This window comes from Corythoichthys intestinalis, chromosome 16 (genome assembly GCF_030265065.1).
Source record: "Corythoichthys intestinalis isolate RoL2023-P3 chromosome 16, ASM3026506v1, whole genome shotgun sequence".
NCBI lineage: Eukaryota > Metazoa > Chordata > Actinopteri > Syngnathiformes > Syngnathidae > Corythoichthys > Corythoichthys intestinalis.
The window spans coordinates 12,384,361-12,397,117 of NC_080410.1; the positions used below are offsets into that span (position 1 = coordinate 12,384,361).

The following is a 12,757-nucleotide window of genomic DNA, read 5'->3' on the forward strand; positions in this document are numbered from 1 at the left end:
AGCAGAGAACAGCTGTACAGCATAAAATATGAATATACAGGTACAGTATAAATTCCATTCACTTAACTATTATGCGTTAGATAAATAGATAGAATAAAAAAAATACAAGTCTTCAAAAGCATTAACTGTAGTGATCATAACTTTATTTACATTCAACCAAAGCAATTAGTCCCATGGTCCTTAACTTCAATTGATAGGGCATCATACTGGATAAATAGAAGTACACCTGTAGGCTGTTTTATGAACGGGGGGGGTGTACGAACAGCGCGGGAATGGTGGTACTTTTAAATGCGACCTGTAGCTCTCCGGTTTGATAAACTCTCGATGGCTAAACAAATGAAACAACCTCTACAACAAGGCAAAATTCTTCCCTTTCGGTAATTATCGGAGAGTATAGAGGGGCCTTAAATAACTCGTTGTCAAAAATAACTGGTGACCATTCAGAACTTTACTAACAAAGCCCTGAACATGACTTGTATGGAAGGCACTAGTTCATCACTCTAGTTACCTCATCGCTAATGTTTTATTTATTTTTATTATCGTTAACAAGCGCTTTACAAAGGGTCCTTAAATCACTCGTCACAACGCCAACTGGCGACAATTCAGATCCCAGCTGACGTTCGCTAACTTTACTAGCAAAGCCCTGAGTGAAAGGCGCTAGTTAGCCCCTCCTGAGTTAGAGCTACATCGAGTAACTACGTTCTACGAGGCGGTGAAATATCGAGGACTATCTGAAGTCAGTTATCAAGAAATTAAGCGAATACTTGTGTTATAGACATCATTACAAGCGCAGGAATTGACTGAACGACACGATTGAATGATTTATGAAGACTATTATGGCCATCACTCAAATTTTTGGCTTTAAGAAGTTAACAGTTTTTGACAGTAATCCCTTACCTTGCCGCAATTTCCAATGGGTCCGGGCGAGAAGCTGAGATGGAGAAGGGTTCGGCCTCCTCATTGCTGATTGGTGATAACTGTGCTCCCGTCTCTCACGCTTGTCAGTTATTTGTTGTCACGAGAAGAGAGTGGCGGTGATAGGTCTAGGACATAGGACTAGAGCACAGGTGTCAAACCGATTCCAGAAAGGGCCAAGTGGGTGCAGGTTTGCTTTCCAACCAATGAAGAGGACACCTTTTCACCAATCAGATCTTTTACATGTGTAATCAGTTAAACTTTGTCAGGTGCTGCTTGTTTCAGTAGGAAGTTCATTGGTTAAACTCTCTACATGGTATCGGTTGGAACAAAATCCAGCACCCACTTGGCCCTTTCTGGAATCGGTTTGACACCTGTGGACTAGTGTAGTGTTGAGCATGGAGTACGGTTTTGAAGTTAACGGTTTCACTCGCTCGTTGACATGCCCCCCCCCGAATTTGTTTCTCTTCGGATCGACATGATTAAGAAGAATGACCCATTTTGATTTCAAAACGGCGAAATTTCGCCGAAAGGTGGCAAGTTTGCATGCCTGATCATAAGGAAATAGATAATAATAATAATAATAATACATTTTATTTATAGAGCGCTTTTACCGGTGCTCAAAGGCGCTTTACAGTTGAGGAAAAAAATTAATAAAGCTCACACAACATGGGCAGTACAAAACAATAGAGAAAAGAATTACACATTAAAAGCCAGTTTAAAAAGGTGAGTTTTTAACAATTTTTTGAATGTGGGAAGATCAGAACAGGTGCGGATGGTTTTAGGGAGTGCGTTCCAAAGTGAGGGGGCAGCAACGGAGAAGGCTCTGTCCCCCCAAGTACGGTGTGTTATTTGTGGGGGCAGTGCGAGAATGTTTCCATTAGATGAGCGGAGGTGACGGGAGGGGGTGTGGGGACAGAGAAGGTCCGTGAGGTAAGGAGGAGCCAAGTTATTGAGTGCTTTGTATGTGAGAAGCATGATTTTGAAATGTATCCTCTGTGAGATGGAAAGCCAGTGCAGTTTGTGAAGGACGGGGGTAATATGATTCCTGTAGGGGGTACGGGTGAGAAGGCGTGCAGCGGAGTTCTGGATATATTGTAGTTTATTGAGGTGTTTGGCTGGAGATCCGAAAAGAATGCTGTTACAATAATCGAGTCTGGAGGTGACGAATGCATGTATGAGGGTTTCTGCAGCAGAGTAGTATAGTATAGAGTATAATAAGTAGCCTAACACAACATAACATAACATAAATTAACAAAAATAAGTCCAAAGTGCACATCAACATGTAAGATGTTCTGAACCTCCTCATCAGAGCAAATAAAATAAATATGCCTCTTCAACTCTTCATTTTCCCTTAAAAATCTGATCAATTTTCTGTTGCATTGCCCTTTTTCATCACATTCATTCATCAAGGTTTTTTTTTTTTTTTTTGGCTGTTCCAGAAAACATATACATTCGAACCAATCAGAGCTAAACCACTATGCTGATATCATGCCAATATGTCAGCCAATTGAACGAACAACTGAGTGATTTGCCTCGCACATGCGCACATCGACTCGACTCGTCAGACTTAGATAACCACTGCAGCTTGGGAGAAATCCGTGGAATAATTAAATAATAAATTTCGGTGGAAACAGATTACACGACACAAGCACTTTATTATGCATGTTGATAACACTTTTGTATGTAAATCTGACGTTGGTAGATTGTTTTCTTCTTGGAGATGAGATGCGTGTGTGGCAGCCTGGCAGGTTTTCTTTTTTAACATAGGGTTTTGACAGTTGCCGTCATATTTTCGGGATCAAATCACCGTTCCGCTCCGTTCCGGGCACGAATCTTTTACCGGAATGGTGTACCGGATCGTTCCGGCCCACTATCATCCCTGGGTAATACACTAGGTAATTAAAACACACTGATGACCAACCTCTCATGTGTGTATTAGTATTGGACATTTATACCATAATTATGTGTCTATGATTTTGCGCAACTCGACTTTAAATACAGAATGTCAGAATTAGTTATATTTGGATGTTGACAAGCTGTTATCTGGGATTTTTCCATTGACTGTTCTTTGTACATACATTTAATGACACATTGCGCCACTCACTCTAACTTTGTATTTACAAAGACATTTAGAATTTGCAGTAGGGTTTTCTTTTCTTCACATCTCAAAGTTTACGACAGTTTTGATCAAAACTACAGTTTCTTTCAGTTTAGGAGTAATGTGTTTTCAATATTTTTTTTATTACAGTGGATGCGTGCCCGTTGGAACTCTGACCCGTGCTATGCTTTTTATGGAGTCGACGGTTCAGACTGCTCCTTTCTCATCTACCTAAGTGAGGTGGAGTGGTTCTGCCCCCCACTCACCTGGAGGAACCAGACTGTTACACCCACTTTGAAGCCTCCACCCAGAAAACAAGTATGGAACAAAGCACAGCTGTTGGATGTACCGGGTTAAAATTTATTACCCCTGCAAAGATCTTTGTCTTGGAAAGCATAAGCAATTGGGTACAGAGCTGACAGTGTGAGAGCTGTCGGGAGTAAATATTTCAAAATGACAAGCAAAATTAAGTAGAGCAGAATACTAAACATCAAGCTGCTCTACTCCCTTTATTTATATTATTTGGTCCTGTGCTTCTTTCTGCAGCATGCTTTTAAATTATTCAGGTCAAGCTGATCATTTATCACTTCTTAAATCAAGCCATAGGTTTAATTTATGATCAATACCATCTTAAAAGGCAGAATATGCAGAACATAACAAATCTTTCATGAAGGACTAGCTGCTACTCCATTTTGTCTTTGCCCTCTTGTGTCATTTAATCGTCATATTCACCAGTTCCAAACGATGTAGTTAATGTAAAATAATAGCAAAAGGTCCAAATTCCCACATAGTCTCTCGTCTCTTGTGAAGGCTTGTCCCAAGAGGTTTTGTGTCACTCTGCAATTTTGATGTGGAGTCAATCTTCTCTTTTGCACTACTGTATTTGTAGCCTGACGCCACCAAAATGTATCAGTTGGGAACTCAGCATATGCATTATTTATTCATTTAACACTGCCATTAATGGTGATAAACATCATTCTATTAGTGACAAACGAATCTAAATTCCAGGGTGGGTAGTAACGCATCACATTTATTCCGTTACATTTACATAAAAAACATTTTGAGGAAAAATATACTTCTAAGAGTAGTTTTGCTAACATATATTTTTTACTTTTACTTAAGTAGATTTGTGAAGAAGGAACACTACTCTTACTCCACTACTTTGGGCTACACTAGTCGTTACATTTTTACTCTGTAGTCTACATATTAGGTATTACTTTTTTTTTTTTGCCAGAGATGTCAACATTGGCTCTACCAGTTTCACTAATGAGATACCGCAACAATGATCACATTATACCAATCAAACTCAAGCTTGGTGTTCTATGATCACGCCGGCCTGTTCAGTCACGTGGCGTCTTTAAAGCACCGTAAAAAATCTGACGTCGACCGCGGGCCTGAACATGACTCGAAAGAGCAGATTTGAACATCGCTCCTAGTTTGTATTTGGCACCGATTGACCAAGGAAAACAGGGAGATATGATCCTTTTAGTTTCATAATAAAGATCTTTTTCTTTTCTCCACTAGAGGGCACTCATGCTATTTGGATAAATAATGCTTCATTTCTGTCAATTTTTTTTTCTCTCGCCGAAATTCCAAGATTTTTTTTCTTGTGTTACTTTGGCTGAATTAGAGGTTAGATCGGGCCTAAAAAATCCAGCCCGACCCGACCCGGCCCACAGGTATTAAAGCCCGACCCAGCCTGAGCCCGATCAATTAACTTGATTTGCAGGCCTGAGCCCGAAAACCCACCAAATTTTATGTTTTATTTGTAGGTGCTAGCCCGAAACCCCCCCCACAAAATGTTATGTTTTATTTGTAGGCCCGAGCCCAAAAAACCCCCCAAATTTTATGTTTTATATGTGAGGAGGCGATGCGTGGTTGCATTTTGTGCATTTGTACATTTGTGACGATGCCTGTGCATAATGATAACAAATTAAAGCCTGTCTTTTGTAACGAATTCTCTGCGGTTAAACAAGACTGTAAGATTCATATTCAATAAACATTTATATCTTTCATATTTGTGTGTCTGTTCTATCAGGCAGATAGTCGAGTCAACATTTATTTTAATCTCTTCGAGTTGGAAGAAAAAAACGCAAGTTTCTCAATGTTTAAATAGTCGACATATTTTTATGACAGTTATAAATGCATTTACACAACGAAATAACACTGGAAAAGTTTGTTAAATATATTTATCATATGAGAGCAAAGTGCTACATTCATTTACATTCAGCGAAAACGGCAGGTTTCTGTATAGCATAGGTGTCCAAACCTGTCCTCAAGGGCCGCTGTGGGTCCTGGTTTTTGTTCCTACCAATCGAGCACAGACAGTTTAACCAATGAAGCTTGGTCTAAAACAAGCAGCACCTGACTGCAATCAACTGATTACACTTGTGAGACACCAGATTGGTGAAAAGATGTCGTCTTGTTGTGTAGGAATGAAATCCAGCACCCACTGCGGCCCTATGTGGAATAGTTTGGACACCACTGCCAGTGTGTAGCATCCTCAACAATAAATTTGAAGCCTTTCCATACCCCACTCCTACCGCGCTGCATGTTTGCCTTTTCACTTCCCCGGTCTTTAGTTTGGTTTCCACTTTTTGCTGCTCCATATTGAAAAGGAAATACGAGGATGCGGACTCGCGGAGGGGGCCTGGGCGGGAGGGGAAGATTAAAAAGAGGGAGGGCCTACGGCGTTCATGTGCGCAGGCATGTGTAGCGCCTTCTCTGTTTCATCCAAATTATTTATTTTATAACAAGTATTCCTTAGTTTAACATCCATACATCGTTTTAGTATACAAATATGTGCTGTGTATATATTTATTAAAAAAAAGTTAGCGAGAGAGAAGTCCGGCCGGGTTGGGTTCGGGCTCAAGATCTAAGCTTTAGGCTGAATGTGATTATGTAATAGGTTATAGCAGGGGTCCCCAACCTTTTTTGCACCACGGACCGGTGTGATTTCGGTCTTTTTTTCACGGACCGGTGTCCTGTCAAATTATGCATCCTTATAAAATTTAGCTCCCAAAGCTTTTGTGGCGGTGAAAAAAGCCCTCTTTTATATTCAGTTGGACTCTCAATGTTATCCAGTGGTCCTAAAAAACTATTTACATCATAAACATACAAGTGCAACATGGAAATGGCGTAAATTAATGCTTAACGACACGGCGAAGTTGTTAAGTGAGAGGGCTACGTGCAGTTGTTGTGTGCACCTAACATGGCAAACGTAAGTTAATATTCCTTTCTTTAAAGAAAGTTTGTAGTGTGTAATTTGGAATCGCTGCATTCGCGCCTTTTTAACGTTACGTGCATTCTAACTTTGTCAGAACACCGGCAACGTGCGGCAGAAAAATACAGCAAATATAAAATAGCATTTGTTTTTAGCCCCGTCGTGTTAGTGCAGGGAAAAAATACAACTCACCAGCTGAATCAGTGGGAGGCCTGAGTTTGTTTCGTTGAGACGAGATGGTCCCAAGATGGGAGAGTGAGAGAAGCTAGCATCACAAATACACGATGTTGGAAATTGTAGCACAGCTCCTAGCGATGTCAAGATATTCCGAAATGACTTTAATCCAGAACTACGGTAGAGTTGTTGTCTCAAATGTACGTTTAAATCGCCGGGATTTGCGATCTCTACAAGCTGATATTCCTGTTCCACAGACATGCTCGAATCACTGGTTTATTCACATACGGGTCACGAATTCACTCCTTCGCAGTTCGTGGGTCTTTAGTGATTGGGAAGTAGCATAAATTTTGTTTTCTTCGAGGTTGTAGACACATCTTCTGGCTCGTCAGGTTCCCTTTTCCCCGTAAGAAGTCTGTCCAAAGACTTCTGTTCTAGTGTCATTCTAGTGTGGGGGCTAATTATTTCCGGGAAGAAATGTGATTGGCGACGACCTTTGTCATACGTTATTATCGAGTCCAAGCGCGCATAGATATACAAAACGAGATTTAGTGCTAACAGCCCAATCAATGCATTTCTATGACGACCTCCTATCCTGTAGTTGTATATCTAAAGTAGACAGATATATTGGTGTGTTAAGCGGCACAGGCCAAAGTCAATTGGCCAGAATGCAGTCGTTAATAAATTATTTATTAATTCTGTGCGGCCCGGTACCAAATGTGCCACGGACCGGTACCGGTCCGCGGCCCGGTGGTCGGGGAGCCCTGGGTTATAGTACAGTGTACTAAAAACATTTGTGCTGAGAAAAAACATTACCATTGTTTAAAAAAAAAAAAAAAAAATCAAACATCATAACTACTTACTCACAATGTTACTCATTACTTGGGAATTCTTTTCACCAAATTTTTTACTTGTACTTGAATACATTTTTTGGATGACTACTTTTACTTTTACTTGAGTAATATTACTTTGAAGTAACCCTACTCTTATTTGAGTAACATGATGAGAGAATGATGAAAATCGCATGACTGGACATATACTTCTTCAATGGCACTGAAAGAGTTAAGCTTTTTCCATACAAATAAGTACAACTGAGAACAGATTCTGAATTGCAATGCTGCCGAAAGAAAGCAGTGTAGAACAAAGCCGAAATAGTTTACAGTAATATGTCTCGAAAGAGTAATGTTCATTCTTTAAGTGGAGCAATTCATACAGATATATTACATGAATGTTCTCAATGTCTATGTACGACACATTATAATATTCTTTCTTTTTCCCCAAATAAAATCTGTCACAAAAGTGCTATTAAAAATAATGCCCCCATAAAGCCCTCTCTGAGATGCTTTGAATTAATTATCTCTGGCTAACAACACATTTTTGCTAATTGATTTATTAGATATACTGTACCTGCAATATGTTTCCATAATCAACAATCACTGAAAAGAAGTGAAATTTCCTCTATCTGCTGCTCTAAAACAACTGTAACTGCTTCTTGCTTGGGACTATAAGCGGATTTTAAGGGAGGATCAGGGGGGCTAGCCCCCCCCCCCCCCCCGGTGGCCGTAAAGTGTCATTGCATGTAATTGACTTTCTTATATATATATATATATATATATATATACACATATACAGTGCCTTGCAAAAGTATTAGGCCCCCTTGAATCTTGCAACCTTTCGCCACATTTCAGGCTTCAAACATAAAGATATGAAATATAATTTTTTTATCAAGAATCAACAACAAGTGGGACACAATCGTGAAGTGGAACAACATTTATTGGATAATTTAAACTTTTTTAACAAATAAAAAACTGAAAAGTGGGGCGTGCAATATTTTTCGGCCCCTTTACTTTCAGTGCAGCAAATTCACTCTAGAAGTTCAGTGAGGATCTCTGAATGATCCAATGTTGTCCTAAATGACCGATGATGATAAATAGAATCCACCTGTGTGTAATCAAGTCTCCGTATAAATGCACCTGCTCTGTGATAGTCTCAGGATTCTGTTTAAAGTGCAGAGAGCATTATGAAAACCAAGGAACACACCAGGCAGGTCCGAGATACTGTTGTGGAGAAGTTTAAAGCCGGATTTGGATACAAAAAGATTTCCCAAGCTTTAAACATCACAAGGAGCACTGTGCAAGCCATCATATTGAAATGGAAGGAGCATCAGACCACTGCAAATCTACCAAGACCCGGCCGTCCTTCCAAACTTTCTTCTCAAACAAGGGGAAAACTGATCAGAGATGCAGCCAAGAGGCCCATGATCACTCTGGATGAACTGCAGAGATCTACAGCTGAGGTGGGAGAGTCTGTCCATAGGACAACAATCAGTCGTACACTGCACAAATCTGGCCTTTATGGAAGAGTGGCAAGAAGAAAGCCATTTCTCAAAGATATCCATAAAAGGTCTCATTTAAAGTTTGCCACAAGCCACCCGGGAGACACACCAAACATGTGGAAGAAGGTGCTCTGGTCAGATGAAACCAAAATTGAACTTTTTGGCCACAATGCAAAACGATATGTTTGGCGTAAAAGCAACACAGCTCATCACCCTGAACACACCATCCCCACTGTCAAACATGGTGGTGGCAGCATCATGGTTTGGGCCTGCTTTTCTTCAGCAGGGACAGGGAAGATAGTTAAAATTGACGGGAAGATGGACGCAGCCAAATACAGGAACATTCTGGAAGAAAACCTGTTGGTATCTGCACAAGACCTGAGACTGGGACGGAGATTTATCTTCCAACAGGACAATGATCGAAAACATAAAGCCAAATCTACAATGAAATGGTTCAAAAATAAACGTATCCAGGTGTTAGAATGGCCAAGTCAAAGTCCAGACCTGAATTCAATCGAGAATCTGTGGAAAGAGCTGAAGACTGCTGTTCACAAACACTCTCCATCCAACCTCACTGAGCTCGAGCTGTTTTGCAAGGAAGAATGGGCAAGAATGTCAGTCTCTCGATGTGCAAAACTGATAGAAACATACCCCAAGCGACTTGCAGCTGTAATTGGAGCAAAAGGTGGCGCTACAAAGTATTAACGCAAGGGGGCCGAATAATATTGCACGCCCCACTTTTCAGTTTTAATTTGTTAAAAAAGTTTAAATTAGCCAATAAATTTTGTTCCACTTCACGATTGTGTCCCACTTGTTGTTGATTCTTGACAAAAAATTAAAATTTTATATCTTTATGTTTGAAGCCTGAAATGTGGCGAAAGGTTGCAAGGTTCAAGGGGGCCGAATACTTTTGCAAGGCACTGTATATAAAAGTTGTAAAGCAATAAAACTGCAACAAAATTGAATGAAATGAACAACAACAACAAAAATAATATATATATATATATATATAATTTTTATGATGGGTCAAATTCATTTTTCGAGCAGATCATGTGACTAGCAACTTAGATGGTCATTTGCTTTGCATATAATTTTCAAATGAAAAAAAATAGGGGAGGGCAATTTTATTTTGCAAATGATTTTTTTCTTTGATTGAAAATATTTATTTTGATTGAAGCAACTTTTTTGGGGGATTGAATGATTTTGGCACAAATGCCCTACCCATAATATGGCCCAAACACAAAAAGAATTGCTTCAATCAAAGAAAACTATGAAAAATTAAGTGTTCAAATGCAAAATTTTCAATGTCAAATATTTTTTCGCAATCAAAAACTTTTTCTATGATTGAAAATTTTCTTTTTTTGATGGAAATGATTTTTCTTTTTGAAAATATATTTTTTTGAAGCAACTTTTTTTTTTTTTTAATAATAAAGTGGCATGGAAAATGAATGAATGAATAATAAAGACAAAAATGTTCTAGCCAAATGTGGCCCGGACACAAATCAACATTACTTCAATCAAAAAAGGTACTTCAGTCAAAAAAAAAAAAAAAGTTGTAGAGTAGTAGAGTTTTTTTGCGTTTCAAATTTATTTTTGCATTCAGACGCATTTTTAAATTTTTTTTTATTGAAGCGATGTTTTTTTTGGTTGAAAATATATATCTTGATTGATGCAACTTTTTTTTTTTTTTTAATTGAAGCAACTTTTTTTTGATTGAATAATAAAGACACAAATCTACCTTCCATACGGCGCTGCCCAGGGAATACAATTTTTGACTGGAGTAACTACATTGGCACGACACCGGCAGGTGTACCATATTCAATGGATGACGATCTTGGCAAAAAGTATTGCCTAAGCAAAAATTTAGAATTCCCCTCAAGAATGATGGGAAACAAAAGGTGCTCATTGTCAACTTATTATTATAAATATTCTTTTAAGTTAATTTCATTGCTGACACTGCGTTTCAGGGTCATCAACATGTTGTGCCGCCCCTGCCCCAAAAGTCAAACTCTGCCTATGCTTGGGACACAGATAAAAGGTTCATGGAAATCTGTCGTTGTTGCCTAATACTTTTCACTAATTTAGGCCAAAATAATAACCTTTGCGTTTTAATGCATAATTGTTTTTAGCATGTGTCCCAAATGTTGTAGCGAGTACAGTTTTGCTGACACAACATACAATATCCTGCCTGGCCACTATTCCACTGAGGAAATGGAGTGTACCGTATATAGTTCGGTTGAGTCGGTAATACATCATGCATTTTGTTAGAGAGCTTGTGACCAGTGGGTAGCTGCAAATAGATGCAAGTGCCTTTCTTTAATACACTCTTAAAATTTCTTATTGTCTTCAGTGAATCAGGCCAAGTCATAATTCTAAATGCTTTTCATATTATTATAATATCACTCACGATTAGCTGGATAAAATAGAATAAAAGTGTGTGCTAAAAACAACCAAATGAATTACAATACTAACAAAGGCCTATTTTCTCCAGGCTGTTTTCCGGTTTGACACAGGTGCTCTGCTGGAGCTAGTGGGCACCGGGAAAGAGTCGCTTAACTTCATGAAAAGACGCATACGTAGGCTGGCAGCACAGTGGGCTTCTGCTGCTCGACGACTGGATGACAAACTGCGCAGTCACTGGAGGGACGAGAAGCGGGTGAGCATCGAGCATTTCCGCTCATGAATATGCAGTTGACATAATTTGATTTCAGATAAGCGTCTTGATAGTATCATAACATACAGTGAGACGGTTCTTGAGTACTTGAGTTCTACAAGATTAGTAGAGTAAGCATTGATTGCTTAGAATAAACTTTGACCTTTTACATTTGGAGGGACAGGTCCACAGCAATAAACTGTTCTGCTGCTCTGATGACATTTTTTGATGGCTGCCGAGAATGTCAAATGGGTCAGTCCTCCTTAGAGACAAGAGAAAAGCCACGATTCCTTGTAATTGTGTTTTATGAGTATGTTTAGTGTGAATGGGGCCACTTATACAACAGTGTTTAGAATCTAACAGCTTGGTGGATTTTGCTAATCACAGGGTAAGGATTTCAGCTCTGACCTTTCTGTAAAGGTTTTTTTTTTTTGTCAATGTGATGGGTTTTATATGGGTAGTGCTGTTTGCTCCCACATATGATTGTCAATGCTTTTTCCTTGACTCCTATAACGTACCTTCTCATTTACATGTTCAATAGAAGTATTTCCAATCGGCAGATGATTAATTTTTTTTTATTCACCCTGGCTTGGTAACCATTCCAGAGAGTACAAAGGAATCAAGACAAAAGTCGGCTGCGATAGGCATCAACTCGCACGAAACTCTTAACGGTATAAGGAGCAGAAAATGAATGTATAGGTGTGTGCAACAGAAAAATAACGAACATTTGAAAACTTCTCTGTAAACACGAAAACAGAAAACAGCTCACAAGTCCGCGTCCGTACAATGTAGACAAACAATCAATAATGATCGACAGAAAAGATACAACCTGTCTGGCATGCTTATGCTTGGTCCTGAGGAGTGTTTTGGCAACATTGTTTTGAAACTGAAAGATAAAAACTTTGTGTTTGTATTACAAGTCCTTCGCCTTTATCAAACAAACTAGCTATCCAGATTTTACCATTATTGCTTCAAGCAATTTGAATACTTCTGTCCAATTGTTTGCATATTCATGCACAATACTAAATGTTACAACTAGGGCTGTCAAACGATTAAAATTTTTAATCAAATTAATCACAGCTTAAAAATTAATTAATCGCAATTAATCGCAATTCAAACCATTTCTAAAATATGCCATATTTTTCTGTAAATTATTGTTGGAATGGAAAGATAAGACACAAGACGGACATAAACATTCAACATACTGTACATAAGTACTGTATTTGTCTATTGTAACAATAAATCCACAAGATGGCATTAACATTGTTAACATTTATGTGTATTTTGCATAGCTATTTGATTGGGAATGCCAGTTCTCTTTGCATTGTGCGCTTTCCTTTTCGTGAACATAATTTT

The 12,757-nt window shown here is 38.8% G+C and overlaps 1 protein-coding gene across 1 annotated transcript in view; it reads left to right on the top strand.

The window, feature by feature from the left end:
- The window catches only part of LOC130904522 (alpha-1,6-mannosylglycoprotein 6-beta-N-acetylglucosaminyltransferase B-like), a 143,502-nt gene that overhangs the window by 51,429 nt on the left and 79,316 nt on the right, over window positions 1-12,757 (top strand). The window contains exons 6-7 of the mRNA XM_057817336.1: window positions 3,167-3,334; window positions 11,240-11,404. Of these exons, the coding sequence (XP_057673319.1) occupies window positions 3,167-3,334; window positions 11,240-11,404 (333 nt within the window). The remainder of the gene's footprint in view (window positions 1-3,166; window positions 3,335-11,239; window positions 11,405-12,757) is intronic.